The sequence below is a fragment of the Myotis brandtii genome, unplaced genomic scaffold (assembly GCF_000412655.1).
Source record: "Myotis brandtii unplaced genomic scaffold, ASM41265v1 scaffold339, whole genome shotgun sequence".
Classification (NCBI taxonomy): domain Eukaryota; kingdom Metazoa; phylum Chordata; class Mammalia; order Chiroptera; family Vespertilionidae; genus Myotis; species Myotis brandtii.
In genome coordinates this window covers 305,643-331,948 of record NW_005363061.1, presented here as the reverse complement: position 1 = coordinate 331,948, position 26,306 = coordinate 305,643, and the positions used below count along the sequence as shown (strand labels likewise).

The 26,306-nt window shown below is 54.9% G+C and overlaps 2 protein-coding genes across 2 annotated transcripts in view; both read right to left on the bottom strand.

The window, feature by feature from the left end:
* The window catches only part of LOC102242769 (chondroadherin-like protein), a 6,306-nt gene extending 6,076 nt beyond the window's left edge, over positions 1-230 (bottom strand). Inside the window, exon 1 of the mRNA XM_005871391.2 lies at positions 42-230. Within this exon, the coding sequence (XP_005871453.1) occupies positions 42-49 (8 nt within the window). The 5' untranslated portion in view covers positions 50-230. The remainder of the gene's footprint in view (positions 1-41) is intronic.
* A 3,028-nt stretch (positions 231-3,258) lies between these two features.
* Positions 3,259-22,789, bottom strand: RANGAP1 (Ran GTPase activating protein 1). The gene is made up of 15 exons (XM_005871369.2): positions 22,619-22,789; positions 18,515-18,642; positions 15,678-15,737; positions 14,494-14,673; positions 12,397-12,531; positions 11,247-11,405; positions 11,046-11,159; positions 10,435-10,534; positions 10,258-10,342; positions 9,119-9,308; positions 8,155-8,274; positions 6,844-6,946; positions 5,802-5,890; positions 5,444-5,565; positions 3,259-4,240 (listed from the first exon to the last, which is right to left on the bottom strand). Exons 1-15 carry the CDS (start codon positions 22,728-22,730, stop codon positions 4,171-4,173), a joined length of 1,767 nt encoding a protein of 588 aa, XP_005871431.1. The 5' UTR covers positions 22,731-22,789; the 3' UTR covers positions 3,259-4,170.
* Between the last annotated feature and the right edge of the window lie 3,517 nt (positions 22,790-26,306).

The following is a 26,306-nucleotide window of genomic DNA, read 5'->3' as shown; positions in this document are numbered from 1 at the left end:
CCGCCCCCCCCGCCCCAGACTCCCGGGGCCCAAAGACTCACCCCTCCATGCCGTCTCACGGGCAGTCCAGCCTGGAAGAGCAGCAGCACAAGGGAAAGGCTGCGTCTGTCCCTGTCTGGATGCTGGCAGGAGCCCCCTCCCCGCCTGCAGGCCTGGCAGTGGGGACAGGGCTGAATGGGAGGCATTGTGGGCAGCTCAGCAGAGGCTGAGGTGAAGGAGGGGCGGGCAGGGGCGGGAGCAGCGGCTGGAGTTACAAGGCCTCCTGCCCAGCGCAGGCTCAGGATTCCGGCCCAGGCCTGAAGGCCGGGCCTGGGCAGCCAAGTCCCAGGGCGGCCCAGCAGGGAGGGGCCTGGAGGGGCTGAGGGGCCTCCAGCTGTGGGGTCCTGTGTGGGGCTGTGCCTCACGGAGCCTCAGTTTCCTACTCTGTGAGGAGAAACCCTAATTAGTAACTAGCTCAGTGGGTTCCTGTGGGCATTAAATTAGGCACCTGGCACATAGTAGGTGCTTAAGAATGATTAACTCTGTCTGTTCCGTTTGTGATTAAACATTACCTACATTGTCTAATACCATACATACAGCATTTTTGCAATGTTTTTTTCCCACTCAATATCAAATTATTGTAAGCTATTCAAATTGATTCTTAGCCATACTCATTCATTTTGACAGCTGTATAGTATTTCCTGGTATAAATGTGTCAACTTTACTTACCCATTAATTTCTGTTACTTCCAAGTTTTTGCTACAGTGTTGCAAAAAATATACAAATAATTAACTTCTTGGGAATAAAAAACTGGTTTATTTATTTATTTAGGTTAATCTCACTTGAATATTTTTTCCATTTAATTTTTGAGAGAGTGGAAGGTAGGGGGAGAAGGGGAGAGAGAAAGATAGCTGGGGATCAAACCTGCAACCCTTTGGTTCGAGGGCTAATGCTCTAACCATTGAGCACACAGTTGCATTTTTAAATGAAATAGTTCATCCAGACCATAGCAAACATGAAATTGCATTTTTCATTATTTTAATTGACTTAATTTTTAAACATATATTTTTTAATTGATTTCAGAGAGTAAGGGATAGGGGGAGAGAGAGATAGAAACATCAATGATGATAGAGAATCATTGATCAGCTGCCTCCTGCACACCCCCTACTGGGAATCAAGCCCAAAACCTGGGCATGTGCCCTGACCGGGAATTGTGGACTGGCCTCATGGCTCAACCACTGAGCGACACCAGCTAAGCTTTTGTTTCTTGTTTAAGCAGAAATAGCCACATCACACACAACCTCTGCATGTGCTATTTGACTCAGCAAATCCCCTATCAACGGAATCACGGTGCACACCCTTTAGGTCTGGCTTTCTTCACTCAATGTCTAGTCTGTGAGATTCACCCGTGATGCTGTTTTTGAATGTGTTCATTTTCATATAGCCCTCCAGCATCCCCTCTGTAAGTACTCCACAACACTGGTGGTATATTCTCAACACGGGTCCTTGTTTTATGCTCCCCATGTTGCCAGGTCTTTCCACTCTCTCACCTTGTCGTCACTTCCATGGTATTTTCCCATCACACAGGCCAAGGTCCTATGTTTTAAGCTTTTTGTGTGTACAAAACACTGCCCTCCTGTGTTCTCTTTCCACTTGAAGAATATGGCTCTGAGGTGGATGGACTTGGGTCACTTTGAGTGCTTGGTGCTTCCACCCAACCCTGTCCCCTGCCTTTCCCAGACTAAGTCCTACTGTGGATGCTGGGTTTAGCGCCCCTTTCATTGATGACAGCATCGCACATACATACGGATGCCTAAACGCACGTTAACGTGCTACTGCATCGCCATCGCCCTGAGCTTTTCTTCACTCAGCACTGCAGACTCACCTGTGGCGTGTGTGGAATGCTCCCACCGAGCTGACACGTTTTCACCGTGTGGACCCTCCACTGGCCCGCATCGCATCTGACCCATCTCCCCGATACTGGCTCCTGCCATCAGGATGTGCAGCCAGGGGCACCCCTGACCACACTTCCTGGGCTTTCCTAGCTGGAGTTTCAGAATGGAATTGGTGGGTTAGCCCCAAGCCAGAGGCTGTGTTCCCTTTAGTGGGGACAGCCTGGTGCTGAGCAGGCCCTTCACACGTGGGGCTCCCAGGCCAGGGCTTCTATGATCCTGCAGACCCCAATCACGGTGCTCAGGGACTTGCAGCCTCTGCAATCTCAGGGTTGGCTAGGGCTCTCAGGACCCAGCGCTTTCCCGAACCTGCAGCTGGTGCGGGGGTCCCCACAGCTGAGCTGGCCTGAGATGAGTGGGGCTGGGCAGTCAGAGCCTGCACCCCTGGGACCGAGAGGAAAGGACAGCCAGGCCAGGAACCCTCGGACAGGCCCCTACTCAGCCTCGAGCCTATTTCTCCACCTGTCAATATCTCCTGTGAGAAGTTCTATTTGAACCTCAAGACTCAGTTCTTGCATCCCTAACTCTGGAGCTTCCCTGCCCTCGCCACTGTCCCGATGGGCCTCGATTGTGGGTCTCCTGCACTGGCCTGGGGGCTCCCCAAAGGCAGCCGGCAGCTCCAGAGCCCAGCATTCCCGAGGCAGGGGTCTTGCCCTGCTCCTCCCCCGCCTGGCGAGGGTCACCTGAGTGGCCCATAGCCAGTAGGAAAACCTGCCCCCAGAAAACCTAGAGGAGCTCTCCATCCAGTGGACCCCAGGGTGCCTGCTCTCCAGGCATGATGTGAGGAGGGTCTGCGGGCCTGTCCTTTCACCACATGTGGCAACGGCAGGAAAGACCCTCCAGGGAGGCGTTCTCTTGTCCAGGCCCCACAGCCCAACACCCTTCAGTGGCTTCAGCCAGGCCCGACCCTGTGCAGTGACCTTGCTGGCCAGCCCAGGGGGTCCTGACTGCAGACAGCGGAGCCTGTGGTGAAGTCAGCAGTGTCCAGCCCAGCCAGGCCCACAGATGGGGCAATGCTGGGACCCGCGGCGCTGTGCTCAGGGAGGGGAGGGTGGCCTGGAGCCGGCAGGTGAAACAGGCCCTGAGGGGGAGCCCTCCACCCCCCAGCGCCCCCGAGCTGGAGCCTGGTCCTCGCACCACCGCTCGGCTGTCAGGGCGCTGGGTGCCCACACGGAGGACGCGTCGGGCTGTGGTGGGAGACCTGCCCCAGGTGATGACCCGAGGCTGGCACGGGGACTCCTTGGCAGGAACGACTGCCCCTTCGGCGGAGGTGGGTGCCAGGTGCAGGCCCGAATGGCGTGAGGGGAAGAGCTCCTCAGTCTCCACGGTTGTCACACGACTTTATTATGAAGCCTCAGGCACAGCCCGGACACACAGCACGAGGGACCACAGGACGCTGAGGGCATCGCTGGCCAGTCCAGCCCCCTGGCCCCGCCCCTTCCTTTAAGAGCTCAGTAACGCAGCTCAGGCAGCAGTGGGCCCGGCCCCGCCCTCGCCCCCCAGGCTGGAGGACAGGTGTGGGCCTGTCCAGTGCCCCTCCAGGCCAGTCACGGACATCTCCTCGGAGTCCAGAGCCAGCACCGTCCGGGCATCTTCTACTCCAGGACCCTCTGGTGTCTGCCCACTGGCTTTTGTCTTGTCCACATGGCACGGCACCAGGGTCTGGCCCTCTGCTGACCACCCCGGGGCTCCACCCAGGGCCGTCTCTGCCTCTCATGGGAGGGGTCGGCACAGCAGGGATGGACGGTGGGGACTGCGGTGGCTGCAGGGCCCGGGCTTGGTGACAGGAAGCAGAGGCCCAGGCAGTGAGAAACGCAGCCGAGCCACAGCCCAGAGGGAGGACAGCACGTGGGCAGCAACGCCCCAGGCGCTGGTGCAGCCTGAGGGCAAGGAAGGCAAAGTGGTGGGAACAGCCACAGGCCGAGCCTGAGGCACAGACCAGCAGAGCGCCCTCAGATGGCGGTGAATTTAATGGCAGAGCAGCTCGCAGCTCACAGCCCTTTCTCCTGGGCCAGCTCCCCTCCAGCGGACCAGGGCCAGCCCAGCAGGGAGACGTTAAAACCCAAACCCCGACAGGAAGCACACACTGGCACGCATACCACACCGACACACATACTCGGGACCAGCACGACACACGCAACACAGACCCTCCCTGCCTCTGGCCAGAGCCCTTCGTCCGAGTCCCTTCCCGTCACTGGTCCAGGCTGAGGGTCGAGGAGAGGCCGCCTCGTGTCCAGGTCTAGACCTTGTACAGCGTCTGCAGCAGGTTGTGGCGTGCGAAGGAGCAGGCCTCCAGGGCGCCGTTGGGCCTGTGGGGAAAGGCACCTGTGGGTCGGGAGCTCAGGTGGCAGCAGAGCGTGGGGCCATTTTTGCGGCTAGAAATGTGCCTGACTCCACTCTTCTAATTTTCACGACTTTTCTTTTCTTTTTTTAATTTTCATAATATATTTTATTTAGCCCAATGGATCCAAAATATTATCCTTTCAATATATAATTACCATGAGATTAATGAAATACATGAAACTATTGCTGTATTGTGCACTGCCATGTTCTCGCCAAGTCTGTGGGACGCAGTGTTCCTCTCAGCCCTGTGTGCTGACCTTGTGGAGCTCAGGGCCACACGCGGCTGGTGTTAGAACGTCAGCGCACAGCTCTCCGCTGTCCCCTAGCTCCTCATCTCCCCCAGTCCCTCTCTCCACTGCAGCCAGTGGGGCATATCTGCTGGTGTCGCTGCTTTTTTAAGATCCTTGCTTGATTCCATGCTGCTTCAGACTTCAAGACCCGTGATAATGGTAATAAGCTGTACTTACCTCTCCAGCCTCGTCTCACTCAACCCCACCCGAAACCCTACCCCGGATTCAGTTCATAGTGACTTTTCAAAGGGGATGCACACGCCGTGGGGGTGGCCCGTCCCACCCTTGCCCACCACTGTCCCCCAAGGCACTGGATTCACCCGCAGTGTGGCTGGTCAGAGCCCTGGGAGACAACCTTGGTTGGTCATATGGGGAGACTGAGGCTTGAGGCCTCCGTGAGGACAGGGGACCAGCCCACCCCCCATCCATGCTGGGCCCCAACAGGGCCTGGAGGCTCCTCATGACTTGACTGGCCAGCGCTCACCAGCCCCAGGATCCTCCAGGCCAAGGCCAAGGTTATCACGGCCGGTGGCTGTGCAGGGCCAGCACGACCAGGCCCCGTGGCCTCGGCTGCTGTGGGAGTGGACACAGAACTGCTCGGAGGGACGTCGCCGAGCGCCGGTGAGGGCAAGCTCCTAAATGACTGGGCTTCCCCTCTGGAAAATGGGGCGTTACGTCCTCAGTCTCTCGCAAGGAAAGGCTTTGTCCCTGAGTCTGTGTCCTCAGCTGGGCCCAGGGAGGAGGCCTCAGGAGTGGTGGTCACACAGAAGCGAGACCCAACACGGATGCCAAGAGCCTGGGAGGCACGAGGGCCCCTCACAAGCCGAGTGGCGGCCAGGGAAGCCTCGGCGGACCAGGCGCCGCCGTGGACACACTCACTTGGTCATGAACGCCTGCAGCAGGGGAGCGAGGGCCTTGGGGAAGTAGTCCTGTTGCACCATGTGGTTCAGTGCCATCAGGGGACCGTACAGGTTGGCAATGGCCTTGACCTTGTCTTCACTCTGTGAGGGGCACACACGAGCTGCAGGTGAGCTTTGAGGTCCCCTGGGGGCCCAGGGTCTCCACCATCCAGTCCCTGCTCAGAAGCCCCACGGCCAAGGTGCTGGAGCAGAGCCAAGCCCAGGACGGGGTGGGTGGCAGACCCCTGCAGGACTTGTGTGGGACGGGGCGTGGAGCGTGGCCAGAACACCCGCTGGGGCACCCCCTCCGCTCCTCCCACCACTCCTTCCAGCCGCACCTTGAGCAGACCCATGTGGATGAGGAGCCTGGTGAGGAAGACATTGGGGTTGAAGGAGGATGAGCTGAAGGCCTTCTTCATCAGGGCGTCTGCAAGGCAGAAGCAGCGTGGGCAGAGCGCTCACTGCAGCAAAGGGCTGGCCTCGGGCCAAAGGGCATCAGCCCTTCCCCAAGCCAGTCCTGCTGAGGGGACAGCTAGCACCGGGGAAGGGCTGGCTCTACCGGCTGTGACATCTTGGCCCTTCCCTGTCCTGGCCTCTCAAGTAAAATGGGCTCGGGGACCTCGCACCGCTGGGGGGGAGATGAAGTGAGGGTTCAGCCACTTTGTGGAGGCGAGGGAGATGGACAGGGAGACAGGGAAGATCTGTGCTGGGCTGCTCGGGGAAACAATTTGGGTAACTTGTCCTCACAAACGGGCTGGGCTCTCACCCACCTACCCAGCCTCGCTGCTCAGTGACCCTCCTGCCTCAATGCTGCCTTTTCCGCGTGCTGTGCCCCTCACATGCAGGCCCTTCCTCTCATCTGCCTAGCAGGACCTGGACCACCCCAGCACACGCTGACAAGGTGGGAGGTAGATGGAGGTAACAGAGAACCAGGTGGGAGAGGGAACTCATGACAGGGCTTGGGGAGGGGGACCAGAGATCCCGGAAAACCTGGGAAAGGTATTAGGGAACAGGGGAACCTCCAGGTGGAGGGGACACGTGTGCAAAGGCTCAGAATTGGGGACAAAGGCTCAGTCCTCACACCCCTCCTCTGAGAGCAGTGCCTCCCCAGGGCCCTGGGCTGTGGCCAGCTGGTCCTCCTGTGTGGCTGTCCCGGCCCGAGTTCTAAATGCAGAGCTGAGCTGACCTGGGAAAGGCCTCTGTCTCCCCATTTACAAAAACCAGAGAGGAGAGCCTCCAGCGAGAACCCAAGAGGAACAGGTGGGAGGGGCCGAGAGCAGTTCATACATCAGCGCTGGAGGGGATCCAAGTAACTGAAAATGTCCCCTGTCCTGGAGCAGCGAAGAGGCAGGAGCCCCCCAGGCCCCACACCCACGTTACCTACTGCGTCCTGTACTGCCGTCCTCACTGTGGCTTCATCCTTGAACACAGAGGACACCTTCAGGAAGGCGGAGACCACCTTCTCCGGGTCAGAGGTGTCGGTCTGAGGACACAGGAGACAGTGGCTGGTCAGCAGGGCCAGAGCCCCAGGTCCTGCCTTGGCCCACACGGTCCCCGCAGAGCCTGGCATGGACCCGGCCCAGGCAGGTGGGCCACACACACTGAGTGAAGCAGCCATCGCCACCCGGTGACTCTGACCCCTTCCCATGATCTAACCTGAATAATCCCTGGTGCACACAACATTCCCAGGCAACCAAGTGACCTCAACTTGACCACTAACGAGAAAGGAGGGACAACGCAAACGTCCAGAACCGGGGCCGCCTGGCTGCTCCATCTCCTCCCCGGGCAAAGAGCACAGAGAGTTTTACTGACACAGGAAGACGAGAGCCGTAGCCGATGGAAAGGTGGGCCACAAACAGGTTCACATTATACAATCTCACTTATCATGAAAACACAAAACAAACACAGATAAAACAAGGAAATCAGCCAAGCCAGCCGAGAGTGAGCCCATTTAAAAAATATATATATTCTTATTGATTTCAGAGAGGAAGGGAGAGAGAGATAGAAACATCAATGAGAGAGAATCACTGATTGGCTGCCTCCTGCACGCCCCCTACCGGGGCATGTGCCCTTGACCAGAATGAAACCCGGGACCCTTTAGTCCAGAGGCAGATGCTCTATCCACTGAGCCAAACCAGCTAGAGTGAGTGAGCCCATTTTATTTCTATTTATCACTCACCCTCTTCGAGCCTCAGTGTTTTCATCTGTACAGTAAGAGTAACAGGTCTCCATTTCTGGTTACCAAGAGCTTTAAATAAAACCACGCCCAGGTCTCAGAACAGTGCCTGGCAGACAGGAGGTACTTGATAATCACCTCAGAATGAATGAGTGAAAGAATGAATGAGTGACCGAACCCACTAACCAACCAGCAAGGGAGGCCAGAGCAAGGACAGCCTGCCAGCAAAACACACGAGATGATGGCCACAGAGTCCTGGGCAGCCGGCTGTTCTAGAAGCAGCTGGTCCTACAGAACATGCAGAGGGAAGCCTAGGGCTGTGTGTGTGTAAGAGAACACACTCCCTAATTCCAGTCGTCTGAAGTGCGGCAGGCCTGCCCGTCTGCGTTCTGCCTTAGAACGCCACACTCATTTACACGTCTACGTATAAAAGGGTCTGCGTATGAAAGGAACCCTGGCAGCCCCTCCCGCTGACAGCCTCCCTCCCAGTCCCGCGCACAGCTCCGCACTCTCACCTGTTGGGCTATCAGCACGGAGCTCTTGGGCCCCAGGCGCAGCAGCTTCTCAGGGGAGGGGAAGGCCAGGAAGGTGGAGACATCAGCGGGAGGCGGGGAGGACAGCACGGGAGCTGGGTCCTGGATGGGGGGCACAGGCAGCACGGTAAGGTCTGAACCCAGACTCCTCACCCAGAACACGAGCCAATCACGGCTCAGAGTCTGAATTCTTCCTACCACTCACATGCACTTCCCCAAAGGGCAGAGCCCAGACACTGGCTCCCAGCGCTCAAGCCTCTGAGCTGGGGACAAGCCACCTCCCCAGGACTCCAAGAGCCTTTAAGATGAAGTGGGCCCTCGCCATGACGTGACATGCCCCAGAAATGACTCAGGAGGCATGTGGGCCCTACCGTGGACCCCCCAGACCTGGATGGAGCCTGGCCCGAAGAAGCACGGCTAGTGAGCACCAGCGGCTGAAATGCTTCCCTAAAACTAGGAAAGCCAAACTCAGCAAGAGCAGGGGATCCTTGTCCAACCCAAAGTTCTCCAGAAGCTTTACTGGGGAACCGAGAGGGAACAGGATCAGTGAGGCAGGACATGGCAGCCCTGGCTCCACCAGCCTCCTGGCCCAGGATGGGCACCACGTGCCAGCTGGGTCATGTCCCAGCCAGCCTATGGGATGGGGCTGTCCCTACAGGTCACCAAGATAACCACTGATGGGTGGGAAAATTCTCTCTATTCTTATTCTTTTACTGTTCTTTTAGAAATATTTATGTATGTCTTATACACAACATAGCAGCATCACATACGCTATAATTTCTAAGTAGACACATCTATACTGGGCTCAATACAAATACAGCAAAAATAGTTTGTGGCCTCTGTGTTCAAGTGGATTCCACGCCTGCCCTGTGGCCCCGAGAAGCTGTCTCAGGATTTCAGGGTCAAGGGGCCGGGCTCTGATCCTGGCAAACGATGAGGAACTCACCCCACTGTTAGGGTCCAGAATCTTCCTTGAGGGTGTGGATGACTCCTCTCCTTGCCCTGCCTGCTGTGGCTCTTCCTCCTCCTCCTCTTCCTCTTCTTCTTCCTCCTCTTCATCTTCCTCCTCTTCCTCCTCTTCTTCTCCTTCCTCCTCCTCCTCGTCCTCCTCATCCTCATCCTCACCCTCATCATCACTGCAGAGAGGAGTTGGCTAAAGTAGACCCTCCCAGCCCATGGCCCATGTTGGCTCTGAGGCCTGGCTCTGAACCCACAGACCCCGGCTGGGCAGCTGCTCTCAGGGCGGGGCAAGTGGGTCACCAGGGAGCCGGTCATTCATAGCTCAGCACCCAGGGAAGCCCATGCTGAGAATCAGATCTTGTCCCTGTCAAAAGAGCCCCCAGATCCACCGGGGGTACACAGGAAAGGAAGAGAACTGTCTCAGGGGGCCCAGGGTCTGGCAGGAACACTGCCCAGGCTGAGATGCCCAGGGCCGTGCCACCCATATCTTGCTGACCATAAGAAGCCCCAGCTGGAGGGGGTGGGGGGGGTCCTGCCCCAAGGGCAGCTGTTCTGTTTCCCCTGGACCCTGAGCCTTGAGCCCATCGAGTCCCCACGTTCCAGCGGCAGCAGAGCTCTAGCAGTGACTGAGGATGACAGTGAATGAAGCCAACTTGGAGGTTACAGGGGCGGAGGGGGAGGGTGCTATCTACTGGAGGAGGCCGCCTTCCTCCCATGCCTCCAGTGGGCTCTGCAACCCAGAACCCCCACCCTCCTGCATGGGTCCCTCCCTTTCTAGTCAGTCTCTGAGAGCAATGCGGAGCCCAGCCCCAGGCCACCCCGGCCTCATGCTGGCTGCCCTGCCTTATCCGTCAGCATCAGACCAGCCATCATCCCTTCAGAGCTCTCCCCAGCTCCCTGCTCTAAAGGGAACATTCCCCTCAGCCCTCCTTTGTCCCCTCTGCTGAACATGTAATAATAATGTGACTATTCAGGACCCCCTGCCCCACCAGAATGAAGTGGCACCTTCATTGTTGTATTCCCACATCCCTAATGCCTAGCACAGCACCTGGTACATAACAGAGCCTCAATCAATGTTTATGAAATGAATAAAATGAATGAGTCCCTAACTACCCAGAGCCCTACCTGAGGGATGCCAGCACCTGGGCCATGTGGAAGCTGTCCAGAACCTCCTGGAGCTGCTCACAGCCTTCTTCTCCCAGGGCGTTGCCTGCTCGGGGCGGGGGAAGGGGGAGAAGAGGAAACCAGGGTCAGGGTCAGACCCACCGGCAGGCCTGTGCTGAGGCCACCGCCACTACTTACCATTGAGGTCCAGTTTCTCCAGCTCGGCCTTGTCTGCCACAGCCTCAGCCACGGACAGAGCAGCATCTCTCTTGATTTCACAGAAGGACAAGTTCAGCTCCTAAAAATAAGAGGAAGGGGTAGTGGCAGGCAGAAATGTGGGCCAGGAGAACCAGGTTGGCTCCGTCCTCCAGATGGCCAGAATGACACCAACAGAAATGCCAGGTAACCAGTATGTTTACATACAGTCAACTATGATGACCTCATTTTAAAAATTAAGAAACTGCCCAGCCGGCATGGCTCAATGGTTGAGTGTTGACCGATGAACCAGGAGGTCATGGTTTGATTCCTGGTCAGGGCACATGCCAGGGTTGTAGGCATGATTCCCAGTGGGGGGCATACAGGAGGCAGCTGATCAATGATTCTCTCTCACCATTGATGTTTCTGTCTATCTCTCCCTCTCCCTTCCTCTCTGAAATCAGTAAAAATACGTTGTTTTTTAAAGAAGAAACCGTGGCCCAAAGGGGAGAAGGCACTGGCACACGGCACGAGGGAGGATGCAGAAGAACCCAGGCCCCCGTGCCTCTGCCACCCCCCTGACCAAGTGGGGGAAACCCTGACCCCGGAGGCACCTTCAGCTTGGGCAGGCCCCCACGGACGGCGTCTGCAATGGCGACAGCGCCCTTAGAGCGCACCAGGCAATCCCCGAAGTTGATCACCTCCACCTGCCGCAAGGTCTTCAGGGTCTGCAGGAGGAAGTGAGGGCCAGGGTGAGGATGCAGGCCTCACCCAGGCCCCCCAAGCCAACGTCACACCCGGATCACCCGCCTCACCTTGGCCATGGCCACAGCGCCCTTCTCAGTGAAGGTGTTGTCGTTCAGGTTGATGACCCGCAGCAGGGGGTTGATGGCGAAAGCCTGGGCCAGGGCAGTGATGCCAGGGTGATTGATCCCGTTCTGGGGCATGTGGACCTCCCTCAGAGTCCCTATGACCTGATGGTAAGAAACACGAAGATTTCTATGTATTTGTAACAACTATAATTTGACATGGAACATCTGCGATTGCTATTAACAAAGTCACAGGCGTTTCTAAAGCTCACACTCCCGACTGAAGTGAGGCCATACGTTAGCCACGTTAACGAGGAAAATCATGTGATTTCCCCCGTCCATGTGCAAAGGCTCCCTGTTGTATCCAGGCCAGTGGGGTCCCGTTGGCCCGGGTTAAGAACCCCGTCCCAAGGGCCCCGGAGGACACCTGAGGACAGCCCAGCACACCCACCACGCGCCCGTTCCCAGCACTGAGGACGGCGGCTGAGGGAGAGGGTGCAGAGAGGGCGCCATCGTTTGCGAGGATGGTAACCTGCCCCTCCAGCTCCAGAGGGGAAGGCTCCCCTGCAGCCAGGGGTCCAGTCAGACACAGGCCCTTCTCCCTGCCATGTCACTGACTTGAGGCAGCGAGACCCCTCAGGGCAGGCCTGTGGGGGACACTATTCTGGCCTGAGTACCGTTAATGCTGATAGAATATCGTTGGCCAAAGAAAACGTTTAAATTAAGAGGAGGGGCACAGACCCTGTGGAGGCAGGTCTGGTCCTCTCACGGAGCTCACCACCAGGGACTCAGCAGTGTCCTGGGGGAGAGGAGGGGCACCTGGGCCACCGCTCCTTCCCACCTCCCTGTCTCAAGGGCCAGTCTGCCCTGCCCATTAGAGGCCAGAGACGCTGACCCCACCGCTCCAGCATCACCACGCCTGCTTCTGCGCCTGGCAGATGCCCCTGACTCTCAGAGCAGCCTCACAATCTTCTCAGGCAGCACTCCAGGGGGCCACTGCCAGTTCACCTGGGTGAAGGGTTGTGCAACTTTCAGGCATACACAGAGGAACCTGCCCCTGTAGGATGACCAGCAGGCTTGGGGCGGGGAAGCGACTTGCTTAGGTCTCAGCTGTCCCAGAGCTGGAGGCACTCCCAGGACACGCAGAACCACTCACCCCAAAGGCTTCTGCCAAGGCAGTGGCCCCGTCGTTCTCCAGACGGTTTCTGCCAGCCACGAAGACCTGCAGGGCCAGCGGCTTGCCTTGGGCACTGGACTTGCGGTAACACTCAGTCAGAGCTGCCGCCAGGATCTGTGGAGGAAAAGGTAAGAGGCCCAGGCCTAGGCAGGAGGCCCTTCTCCCAGTAGGGCAGCAATGCCACTGAATGGGTCTTCAATGTCCATGCCACCCACTGGTGGTGGATACGGGGACAAAGAACTGCTCAAGCCCTAGCCGGGTAGCTCAGTTGGTTGGAGCATCGTCCCAAAACGCCAAGGTTGGGGCACATTTAAGAGAAAACCAACGAATTCATAAATAAGTGGAACAACAAATCAATTCTCTCTCTCTCTCAAAATTTTTTAAAAAGAAAAAGAACTGCTCAAAAGCTGAATGGTCACCTCTCACATGTGCCCAGCACCCTATAATTTACAAAGAGCTGTTACATCTATTGCTTCATGTGCAGGTCCCACCACCTGGGGGGTGGAGCCTCATGGTAAAGATGGGTGACCAAGGCCCAGGGGGAAGGGAGAGACCAACACCAAGGGGCCAACCTGAAGCCAGGTCCGGGAAGGGCTTTCACAATTAGCCCACTGGACTGTCACAAGCCCTCTCGCAGGCGGGACCATCAGGAGTCCCTTCCCAGCTGAAGCTACGCAGGCTCAGGGAGGGACAGAAACGGTCCTATGGTTGCTAAGCAAGTGGCAGACTCTGGACAGGACCCAAGTCTTCCAGTGTCTCTCCCACGCTCCCCAAGATCGAAGGGGATCTGACCACGGAGACCACAGCCCCGCTTAGCCCGTCTGAGACACGCCAGTGTGCAGGCAGCCACACAAAGCAGGGTCTCAGCTGCTGGGAGCAAAAACCTAAACCCAGTCTCTCCTGTCCTTGGGGTGGTGCCTGGAGCAGCTTCTAAGCCTCAGTTCCCTGGGCAGAGGTGAGGTGAGGGGTGGAAAATGGAAGCATTTTACAGGGATGAGTCTGGCTCCCCCAGTACATCACACTCTAGGCAGGGTTGGGCCTGATTTCTGTGCTGACTCAAATCTATTTAGGTCGTAACGCACACCAAGCTTATTTCCCGATCAGGTCGGGGGAGGGCCGGTCGGGACAGCTGGGGAGCGCGGCCCTTGCTCCCGCTCCCAGCGGGCAGGGCAACAGGCACCCTCTGCAGGGGAGGCCGATCTGGCTCCTCAGCCTGGAGCACTGCAAGCGTCACACAGGTTCTTCCTGCTGCCCTGACAGGGCCACGTGGATGAACATTCAAGTCCCACATTATCTGGGGCACTCGACCCCAGATCTCTAAGCCCAGGTCTACTCCTCTGAAAAGAGGGGGACAGCATCACCCACATGTCACTGTGGGTAGGAGTTAAGGTTCTGCACATAACACAGCCTCAAAGGGAAGGTGTCCCGACCGCTGTCGATTCCTGCCCCCCAGCCCTGTTCTACTTCAGGTCAGAGCGTGAAGGGCAGGCACTTAGTCTTTCTAGAATCTGGGCCCATTGGAGCCAGAAAGGAGCAAGAAGAGACTAAACAGTCTCCTCCCTCTGTGCAAGTTCTAGGAAGAAAAGAGGAGCCTTTCTACACGGACCAGGGGGCTGACCAGCAGGATGGGGGAGCATCGGGGCTCCCCAGGAACAACAGGAACAAAGGCGAGTTGCGCCATCTCTCTCTGGGCTCCTTCCCCACATGCACAGCCAGGCCTCACGAGGCTCTGCCAACTGTTCTAAGGGCACAGCAGGCCTAGGGACACCCAAAGCCCTGCATTTTGCAGAGCCAGCAAGTCGGAGCACATATGCAATACTGCCTGTGTTGCCAAGCAACACAAGAACTGGGGTGGTTGCTTGGCAACCCCACCCTCACGAACTCTATCTCCTCTCCCCACTGGCCACAGGCTGCCACCTTTGAGGCCTTTCTCCTTTGAAGAGAAAAACAGGCCAACCAACCCAGATGGTGGGTGGCCAGGGCACACACTGCCAATGGAGGCAAGTGTAGTAGGGACTGGGCAGGGAGGGAGAGTGAAGGACAGCGGGGACGTGAAGGAGGGGCCCCTGCACCCACCTTGCCACCACCGATGCCCATGCCACAGTTGTTGAGCTTGAGCTCGTGCAGGGTGAAGCAGGCGGAACTCTTCAGCAGGGCCTCGAAGCCTCGAACTCCATCGGGCCCGAATGCATTGTCACTTAGGTCCAACTCCACCAGCTGGGCCCCGGCGGTGATGAGTCCCTCCCCTAGTGAGATCTGGGCACAGAGGGAGCTCATGTCAGTGTCCTACCAGGTGCTGCTTCTGTGCCGGGGGGCACTCAGGCTGGTGGGAACTGGCAGAGGGCTCCCAATTCTGCTGGGGAGTGGGCCTTGGTGCATGTCATGTGGTCAGGGAAGGCTCCCTGTAGGAGATAACATTTGAACTCAGTCTGGCTGAGAATCAGCCAATCAAACATGAGATTCCAGGCAGCAGTAAAAACATGAGCAGAGACATAAGCACAAAGCAGCACGTGTGTGCCTGGGGCAACAGCTGGCAGATTCCAGAGAGGCTGAGGCTAGAAGGGAATTGGGTTTTGCTAGAAAGAAAGTGAGGTGTCAGATCAGGCAAGAGCCTTGAAGGCCAGGCTAAGAACTGTGAACTGAGACAGAGCAATGGGCTTTGAGGCGGGTGAGGGGTGTGGAAGCAACAGCCCCCCAACCTGAGGAGGGCAGAGTGAGGGGCCGATGGAGGCTGGGGGCAAGTGCCCACCCAGGAGTGTGAGCAGCAATCTAGGGCCCCAGGGAGGATGCTGCTGTCCAGTGTGTTGGGAGACGGAGGAGAGGAAACCGAAGCCTCTGCCCAGGACCAGATGTGGCAAAAAGATGCTGAGCAATCCCGGGACCTCCTAGCCATGGGATACCTGCAGTGTCCCAGGAGAAATGGGGGCGGAGAGGAGGCTGGGCAAAGATCAGGGAATGGGGGAGGGGAGGCAATGCCTAAGCTGGTCTCTGGCTGCCCCACCCACAGGCCCAGGCCCAGCCCTAAGATCTGCCCCAACTGACCTCTCGCCCTCAAGCAGTCAGAGCTGCTCAGACCCTCTGAGCCTGCTCCATGTCCCTGTACTTCAACCAGGGCAGAGGCTGTGCTCGCCAGCTTCCATGTCAGCATCTCAGTGGCCCACATGACATATCCTGGCCTCCAGAAGGTGTTAGAAAAAGGCCTGGAATGGCCAGAGGGGTCCTGTGCCAGAGGGGACGCACACCGCGGCCCGTTCACTTACCAGGGCTGGTGGGATCTCTGACCGCAGCCGCCCTGTGAACATGTCGCTCCAGTGGCATCGCTTGGAAAGGAGGAAGAAGAGTTAGCTGTGACCTCGCCTCATGGACTTATACTACCAAGCACTACAAGACTTCTTCCTCTGGGCTTTGTCAGCGAAAAGTTGGACCAGCTCTGGCCAAAGCTGGTGGGACCTGGAGACCCGCAAGGGCCATGGGAGCTCAGCAGAAGGTTAGGAAAACCCCCGGTCTGCCCAAGCCTCTGGCTTCTGGGAGGGGGAGGGACATCCGGGTGAGAGAAAGGAGATGCTCCGGGAACAAATGGCAGTGGCAGTGGCAGGACCAGGACCAAGATGGCCAGGTGTTCCTTTCCAATACAGTTTCCCACACGGGCTGGGGGCAGCGACATGAAATGACTGGGTGGTGGAGGAACAGCAGTTAACAGCGGGGGGCCAGCAGCAAGGAAGTTACTCTCCTGAGCCTCTTTTCAGCCCTCCTGCCGCCTCAGGAGGCGAGCTCACCTTGAGGCTGGCGGGTCTTGCCCACCTCCCCACTTCTTACTCGTCTGCCTTTCGAGCCAAGGAGCAGACCTCGGGCTCAGGGCCTTGGGTGGCCTTGTGGGCTGGGACACCTGTGGATTGTGTGCATGAAGTGCCCCAGGACAGGAGAACACGTCCCCATTTATAGAAGGGATCGGGTTTGCTTTTCAATTACTTCAAAGTGAGCTGATTTCGAGGAAATACTAGGTAAATGGCACAGAAGCGGTGGCCACAGCACCCGTCTTATGCTGCCCAGCAGTTTAGTCTCAATGCATGGGCACAACCCTCCCCTCCCACTTTGGCCGCTGTGTCCATCTAAAACAGTGGTTCTCAACCTTCTGGCCCTTTAAATACAGTTCCTCATGTTGTGACCCAACCATAAAATCATTTCCATTGCTACTTCATAACTGTAATGTTGCTACTGTTATGAATCGTAATGGAAATATCTGATATGCAGGATGGTCTTAGGTGACCCCTGTGAAAGGGTCGTTCGACTGTCAAAGGGGTCGCGACCCACAGGTTGATAACCGCTGATCTAAAATATCACTCTGGCATCTCCGGCCTTTCCTGACCAAACCTGGGACTGATGAGACATGGCCTGGGTTCTGATTCTGACTTAACGGACCCCAGGATCAGAACCCTGGCCCAACAATCCCATCTCTGACTCTGAAAGAGGCTTCAGGCCTCACAATCTCAAGTGGCAGCAGAGCAGTTAGGAGGCTGGGCTAGTATCGGCTCCAATCCCGGCCCATTCCTGAGATGTGTAACTGTGGGCCACACTTTTCTCCTCTGTCACAACAGGGGAGATAACATCTCCCATCAGCATGTGCCCAGAGCACAACGGGCATCAAGGGCAGCTCCCCCCGCCCCTGCCCCAACCCTGGGCTCCTTCCTGCACAGAAGCAGGCCCGTGATGCTGGGCGGGGTGACTCGAGGCACTGGGTCTGCACACGGGACAGGATGCATGCAGCGCTGCCCCTGGCCGCACTCTCATGACATGAGCCTGCATCTGGCCATCACAACCACCTCTCAGGGAGGAAAAACTTTTCAAGAAGGAGCCCAGGCTCACGGAGTTTAGTGCAAGGCCATGTAGCGCAAGTAGGTGGTGGTGCTGGGGCTTGAAGCCAGGCCCTTGGGCGCTGAAGCTCAGCTCCTGCAGCCTCCAGGCCCAGGCCCAGGCCGCATCTGCTCCGTTCCCTTCCTGCACAGGCCACCAGCCACTGGGAAGGGATAAACTCTTCTGAAGGAAAATGTCCAGCTTCTGCTCAAGGAAGGGCCTCCCGGGCAGGAGAACAGACACAAGCACTGCCCGGCTACTCACCTGACCATGACCTTCCTGAGCAAACAAACACCAGGGGCCACTTCATAAACCAGCCAGCCCTTGCTAGACAAGTCCACTCCACTTCTCTCGTGGCCCAGCCCTGCACGCCCTCCCTTTCCCAAAGCCCAGGGGAGGAGCACTGGAAGCAGGAGTACCAAATGCGTTCGGCCACTCAGCAGCAGGAGGATCCCGGGCCATTACTCAGCCCCCTGAGCCTCCGGTCCCGTGACTTACAGAATGGACACTCTTTATTGCCTGAGTGGCTGTGAGGACTAAGAGACCCGTGCAGAGGAGGCCAGCACGAGCCCAGCCTTTTATGAACTAAGCCGTTCTCACCTACAAAGCAGGGCCCTTTCCCTCTGGACTCTTTGGGGGCTTTGTTACACTCACACGCCGACCCCGGCAAACAAGAGCAGGCGGCAACACCTTCCCAAAGAGCATCTTGAAGTACTGGCGTTCAGTGGCACCCACTTTGGTGGGTCACCCCTTGGATCTAGACCATAAGAGGCCGCCAATCAGCCGTGAGGAGGGCAGTCAGCTGGCCACCGAGGCATCCAAGCTAAGGCTGGGCCATTTCTGGCCAACACCAGACTCCCCTATAGGGCAGGGCAGCCGTTGCTTGGAGCAGGCTGAGTGTTTGCGAGAGCAGGGAAGTTCTCATGCCAGTTCTGTGTCCTTCCCTCCTAACAGGAGCCAGAGCTGCCATGCAGGTGAAGGCTCTCTCTGTCCAGTTCTGCTCCTCCCCCTTTATCTTCACGTGTGTAGCCCAATAGACCCACTACACTCCCAATACCATCTCCGTGTCGCCACTCGAGGACCCGAATGGACACATCATGCAGGGGCAGGACCCTGGCCAGTGCCGAGTGCTCTGGGGAAGCCAGAGGCAGGAGCTGGCCGTGGGCCTGGGAAGGTCTGTGGCCGTGAGTGGAAGCTCATCCCCAGCCAGTCCCTTTGGGGCAGCTCATCCCCTTGCAGGTCTCACCTTCAACTCCGACTTCTTCTCCAAGGCCTTGGCGATCACCCTGGCTGCCTCCACACCCACCGTGTTGCCTTCCAGGCGCAGAGCCTCTAAGCCATCAAAGTCTTCAATCTCTTTAATCACATCCTTGGCTGCCCAAGACCAAAGGAGAGAATCTTAGACTTTTGGAATCACAAACAGCCGAGGCAGGAGAGAGCCCAGACACTACTATGTCACTCAAGTTCCTACAGCGATGATGTACCTACCATGTGCCAGGCCCTGACTAACAAAGAACAATCACACAGGCTCACAGTCCAGCAGGGGACACAGCTACACAGACCATTTTTCTGTAACGTGTTAAAACAAGGCATGTGTAAGGGTCTGGGAGCCAAGGGAGAGACCAACTGGTTGCTTGAGGCAAAGAAAGAGCTTAGACACCTAGTGGGTGGTGTGCATGGAGCCTCCCAGGACAGGGAGGGCAGCAGGCCCAGTGGGAAAACGGCACCCAAGTCAGGGGGCCAGCAGGTACAATGGCACGAAGGCTTTGGAGCGTTCCATTATTCATGTTTGGGGTGTTCATTACTGTGCTGTTTTATTATGATGAAAAATTCCAAACAACAGAAATGTCCATCAACAGCAGATAGGTTGATATGTTATTTGTATTCTCTCTCGTATGTGCATATGAGCATATAAACAAACATACACATTCACACAATAAGGTCCAGAAAGATAGAAACCAAATGTTAAAGCAGTTATGTCTAGGTAGTGGGATTATAAGTGATTCAGGTTATAAAGTAGCTTTTAAACTATCTGTAATATGATCCTAATTATTTAAAAAAGAAAAGAAAAAGGAACTCAGCTATGTTTAGGAAAAACACACACACAGCAAATGACTAAAAAAATGTACAAAAATTAACAGTAGTTGTATCCCTGGACTGTGTGATAACAAAGTTATAGAGTTTTTTTCCCTTCTTCCAATGTTTCTGTATTCTATAATGTGCATGTATTAACTTTACAATCTGAACAAAACACACTAGTTACATGAAACAAATAGTGGAGAAGAGATGGAGATATATATGGGAGATAAAAGTTTGAACTTGACCTTCCAGGTTACAAAGCCCACAGAGGGTCTTGAGAAAGGTTTTAACTTGTGATCTCTAAGGGGGTCCCTACAAAGCTTTCCAAGCTGGGGACCTCTGTACACCCCTGCCTCTCTCCGTCTGCCCTCCGTCTCTCCTCGTCCTCAGAAGCCCTTGCTAAGCTCCCAACAGGGTCAAATCTTCACAGGCAGCACAGCCCCAATCTCCTATGGAGCCTGCTACAATGTTACACCGTCTAAATGAACTTGCTCATTATGGTGACTTTGTTAATACTGTCTTCCCACTGGGTCATGAGGAAAGGGGCTCGCTCTACCTCTGCTCACTACCTCCTCTGCTCACTACCTCCTCTGCTCACTACCTCATACAGATAAGCACTTAACACACTAACGTGTGAGTTTTACACACATTGACTCCTACATTCCCCACATCATCTAACGAGGTGGTTACTGTTACATCTATTTTATGTGAATATATTAAGACACAGAGAGGGGAAGTAAATGCCTACCAAGGTCACCCAGGTAGAAAACGAATGACCCAGCATTCATTTTCCACTTCTCAACAGGGAGGCTGGACAGATATGGGCCTCCATTTATAAAAGAGGAAGCTGAGGTTTCAAGGAATGAAGCAACATTGCCCAGGAGCTCAGGGAAACCAGCAGGGCTGCTTTTCCAAAACTGAACCTACATGCTCCCCCTGCCCTTGCCTCTGTGTACAACCATGGACTTCAAGCAGCCCCCCAGCAGAGAAGCTCCTTAATCCCTCCCCTCCCCTCCCTGCCCCCTCTCCTGGGTGACCGCACCCTGTGCAAGGGCTGAATGACCTGTTCCAAAGGGGAGCGCCCCTTAACACCCAGGGACTGGCCAGGTCAACAGGGGTGAGGAGGGCTGCTCAAGATGTTTATAGAGTCCTTGAAAGCAGGGCCCCAAGGGAAGACAACCTATGCTGCCTCAGTGACCTAAGCATAGAAATAGGTGCTGTACTTTCCACAGACCAACCTGGGAAGGAAATGCACCAAAATGGGAAGAGCAGGGACAGGAGGAGGTGGGGGTCACACGTGAGTTGCCTCTCTCACTTGGTTTCCAATCCAAATGGAGTTACACTAACTTAGAAACAGATCAGAAATGGGCCCCAACCATCTCTAAGTAACCAGCTGTCACGTGGCTGGTGGCAGGGATTTCTCTCCTCAGCCTCTGCCGCCTCACACAGTAACAAGTTCCAGGTTCCATTACTCTGCCACACAGAGCAGAAAGGCCTTTCTTTGGTCCTTAAATGACCTCCTGGGGAGAAAAGGGCCTGACCTAATCATCAGACACATGGCCTCCTCGCACAGGCCCTCGCCCACCCCTGTCGGCGCTGGCTCACTCCCAGCCGAGACAGAGCCCTTTGTGGGTCCAAGATGAGGCCGCCAGGCTCCTCGGCACAGCACTCAAGGGCCTCTGCCCTGGGTCCCTGTGGGACTCTGACTTTTCTTCCAAGCCCACCCTGTGTGTCTCAGCGTCGGTGTCTGGCTCACGTGTTTCTCCCAGCCTGCAGTGCGCTCTCTCCTTAAATCTTCCTTCCACGACAGTTCAAATACCTCATCCACAGAGACGTCCTGGACCTCCTACACTCAAAGTGGTCCCTTTCCCAAACTACACGCTTCCCTGAGCCTTCCATTCAGGTCTCAGAGTATATTTCACCTTCCGCCTCCTGTTCGTTACTTGAGTACCTCATTCCCATTCCACATTATGAGCTCCTCCGAGGCTGGGGCTGTAAGGGGGCGTCCTTAGTGACCTTCTAATCGGGAGGCAGCATGTCCAGCCTGTGCTGGTGAAGTGCTTGGCTATCTGCACAGATTTTAGGGCCACAGAAACCTGAGTTCTAATCCAGCTGCACTACTTACAGCTGTGCCCTCAGGCAAATCATACCACCTCCCTGAGCCTTAATGGAGATGAAACCGACTTCAAGGGCTTTTGAGAGGATAAACTGAGATGCTATTTGTAAGGCACTTAAGACTCTGCCTGACACAGTGTTCAATGAATAGCGTTTAATAGCAAATCCACGTTGACGGCACTGAGCCGAATGTCCACGGAGAAGCAGAGGAACAGGATGCAGCCGGACCTCTCTTAACATCCTGGCCCTGTTTACCAGCTGTATGACCTTGGGCAAGTTATTTAAGTTTCCAAAGTCCTTTTTCCCTATTTCTAAAATAGCAACATTTGTATCTCAGGGATGACGCAAGAATCAAAAGTAACAAAAACACAGGGAGGAGCTGGGTAAATTTTAAGAGCCTATAGCATGTTAGGAGTGTGCAGCAGCAAAGACTGAAACAGTCTCTGACATGGCGGAGGGGCAAGCCTGCCACAGACACTCCGGACCAGTTTCCTGGTTGGGCCAAAAGTACCAACATAGGTGCCTTCACTTCCAGACACCAGGGGATTCAGGGATGGTCAGTGCCAGGCTTGCCTTGGCCAGGGATGGAAAGACAGGGTCTGCATTCTGATTCCTAGTTCTCTCCCATCCTGGTGCCTGCACACAGACAGGGATGGCCATCCTCCCTCGGGGAGATTCAGCTGCATCGACCAGACCTCCCAAGAGGGACCAGACTGTTGTTTTAATGCAGTGCCAGGGGGGAGGGCCTCAGCGCTGGGGAAGGTGACAGGTATTCCCAGACCATCTTGGGATCATGGGGGTGAAGGTGGGAGTGGATCTGAAGTAAGAAGTTAGCAACTAGACCTTGGGGCTACCACTAACTGTGGTCGCTCACGGCCTCCGTCCCCCCAAGAGATAAAGGGGCCCTCCCCACCTGCCAGCCTGAGCCATCCTGGCAGGAATGCCCACCGCAAACATAGAGACCGGCAGGGAAGCCTGCGCGTGCTCAAGGGCAAGTCATCTTTGAGCCTCACTGTTAGATGGGCCCAGTGATACCTCTCAGAGCTGCAGGGACAAAATGTGACCATGTAGCTAAATGAGCCTGACAACCAGTAAGAGTGAGCACTCGTTCCCACACTCCCTTTCCTCCCCTGGGCCAGCCCACCCCGGAACTCACCATCTTCTGCAGTGTTGAGTTTGAGGCTCTTGCCCTTGAAACTCAGCTGTCCCCCAGCCACCTGGGTTTTGGCTAGCGTCTCTGCCAACTTGGCAATGTCTTCAGAGGCCATGCTGGACACACTGGTGGGCTCCCCCAGAAACCTGCAAACTGAGGTGACCAAAGTTTCATTAAGAGAGAGGAGGCTCATTTCCAGAGAACATCACAGAGCTGCTTGTGCACATGAAATGCACTCACAAATCGTTTATAAGCAAGCTATGTTAGCAAATCAGTTCAAGTCATAAGTATACACAAGTGCTGTAGGATGTCACTGATGTGATTAGTTTTGTGTTTTAAATAAAATCTTTAAATGGTAAAAAACAATCCAATTTGGGAGAACGGTACTTTGTGATGAGATGGAGAATGGCTGCCCTAACCGGTTTGGCTCAGTGGATAGAGCGTCGGCCTGCAGACTCAAGGGTCCCAGGTTCGATTCCGGTCAAGGGCATGTACCTTGGTTGCGGGCACATCCCCAGTGGGGAGTGTGCAGGAGGCAGCTGATCGATGTTTCTCTCTCATCGATGGTTCTAACTCTCTATCGCTCCCCTTCCTCTCTGTAAAAACCCAATAAAATATATTTTAAAAAAAAAAGATGGAGAATGGCTGAGTACTGTGTGCACCACATCAGGTTCACTGGTTAGCTGGTGGCAGACCACTCAGAAGCAACATCAAATTTATGGCAGCCATGCATTTTTCTTTTACACGATGACAAAGAATGCTATTTTACTGCCCTCTTCAGTGACGACAGGTGGATGACATTACTATGCCCTATAAACATATATGTACTTTGTGTGTGGGAAAAACCCAAACAAATATACTTTATCTCTATTTTTAAAGTAATGATAGCTACAATGAACGAGAAGGTAACTGAGACCCATGTTATGGAGAGAATGTTTTCATATTTAATGTTTGTAATTATTTTCTTTTATTTTTTATGTTATTCTTTACTTTTTATTTAATGTATTGTGGTGACACTGGTTAACAAAATGATACAGGTTTCAAAAAAATGATACAGGTTTCAGGTGCACAATTCTACAACACATCACCTGTACACTGTATTGTGTTCATCACCCTAAGTCAAGTTTCCTTCCATCACTTCTTATAAAGAGTCTGCCCCCCAACCCTCCTTGTAATTATTTTCATTATAATGTAATTTGTTGCTAAAGCTAATGTTATTGTAAAATTCGAGTTTCTGTATAATTTTAAAACTGCACAAAACTGTACCTGAATACTTGGAACAGAATTTTATAACTTGTTTTAAAATCTTTTAAATGAAATCTTTAAATCAGTTCAACAAAAATTTTTTTGTTAAAAAATTTAAATGTGCCCTGGCTGGTATTCCCAATGGTTAGTGTCGTTGGCCCTCACACCGAAGGTTTGCAGGTTCGATTCCCGGTCAAGGCCATGTACCTGGGTTACAGGTTTGATTCCTGGCCTCAGGCTCCGGTCTGGGCACATTCTTGGGGGCAACCAATCTATGTCTCTCACATTGATGTCTCTCTCTCTCCCCCCAACCCCTTCCTCACTAAAAAAAAAAAAAATCAATGGGAAATAATAATAATAAACAAATAAAAATGCTACATATAAAAGAAAGAGAGTGGGGGGCGAAGGGAGAGAATCCTGGGTCCCTGGTTGGGGAGAATCCACTGCCCCAGCTGGGACACCTAGCAAAGCCCTGTGAGTTGCCCAGTTCCTGGGCCCCCAGTGAGAGGCAGTTAACTCCCAGACCCATGGCTGTAAGGAGTCTGCCCCAGGCACACACCTGCCTGATCATCTTGGCTACTTTCTGTTGGAGGGTCCCATTCCTCAAACAGGACATAGAAGGCTACGGGATCCAGGTCATCCATCCCAGAGAAGGCCCCACCACCCACGCTGGCATGACTCTGGGGGTGGGGCACAGGGGTCAGCCCACTGCACATCTGGTTTCAACCTTGGCCAGGGGACTAGGCAGCCCACGGTGGTCAGACCTCAGGGGTTCCTAGGACACCAGAGGTCTCTACATCACAACAGCCACCATCACAATAGACCAGGGGCAGAGCTGCTGGAAAAAGGAGCTACCAGCCTGGAGTCCAGCAGACTCAGAAAGGACCACTCCATTTCTCCAGAGGAAACGGCAGGTAACAGGGGAGATCAAGGCAGACAGAACTAAGGGACTCCACAGACACTGCTTCCATCCAGACACTTCCTCCCCCAATCTACTCACCCTCAACAGCTGTGATAGCTCCCCATCTTCTCACCCCCCCAGGCTTCCTCTGGGCCTAAGCAGCCAGCTTCCCACCCCCTTCTCCTGATCTTAACCCTTATCACCCTAGTCCAGTGGTGGGCAAACTGCGGCTTGTGAGCCACACGCAGCTCTTTGGCCCCTTGAGTGTGGCTCTTCCACAAAATACCGACTTCTGCGCATGGGCCACGAAGTTTCAATCGCACTGTACGTGCGCACCCGCATGTGGTATTTTGTGGAAGAGCCACACTGAAGGGGCCAAAGAGCCGCATGTGGCTCGCGAGCCGCAGTTTGCCGACCACTGCCCTAGTCTGTCCTTTTTTTTTTCTTTTCCTTTTTTAAGAGAGAGGAAAGGAAAGAGAAACATCGATTTATTCTTTCACTTATTTATGCCTTCATTGGCTGGTTGTTGTTATGTGCCCTGACCAGAAACCGAACCCACAACCTTGGAGTATTGGGACGATGCTCTAACCAACTGAGCTACCCAGCCGGGGCCTGTCTGTTTTTATCAATAAGCATGAATTATTCTTCTGGGGTAAGGAGGCATCCGTCCACTCATTCATTCAGCATTTATGAGTACTGCTGTGTGCTGGACATCGTTCCAGGTACCAGCAGTGCATGATGAAACAAAAATCCTGCACTGTGGAAACACATGTTCTAAACAAGATATTTAGTATCTTAAACAAGATACTCAGTATCTGAAGAAAAATAAACAGAAAAAGGGGTGGGTAAAGAATTTTCTTGGTATGTGTGTGTGTGTGTGCCCGCGCAATTTCAAGTGGTGTGGTTAGAGAACTTATTAGGAAAGAAAGACTGGGAGGAAGAGCATTCTTGCAAATGCAACTGCTTGTGGGGGAAGGAGTGGGGGGGGGGGACTTCAAGGAGGCCGGCGGGGCTAGAGCACAGAGAGCTGGGAGAAAGGAGGGAAGAAATGAGGAAAGAAAACGAACAAAGGCCCAAGTCACGAAGGTCACGGGAAGAACGGTGGCTTTTATTCTGCGTGGCGAGGAGAGCCACCGACGGTTCCTAGCAGAGGAGAGGGGTGACCTGCCATGACCACTCTTATCCGCGTGGCATTTAGAAAGTGCTCCGACCGAGGTCTGAAACGGAATAAGAATTAGCCCGAAAGTCCCCCACCTCTGGCAGTTCTGGGAGGGAACAATTTGAGGCCAGAAAAATGGAGGTGAGGCCTCCAAAGGTAGTAATAGGCGCACAGAACTTATCAGCTGGGCAGGGGCCCACCCTTCAGTCTAGTGCACACACACCGACCCACGAGGCCAGGAACCCCGAGCACAGAGAGGTGCATTCACTGGTGCAAAGTCTGCAAAGCAGCAAAGACAAACAGTAAACACACGCACAGCCCCCCCTTCCCGGGAGGGCGGCACACACTTTCTGATGCACAGCCATCGCCCCCGTGACGCCCGCGGT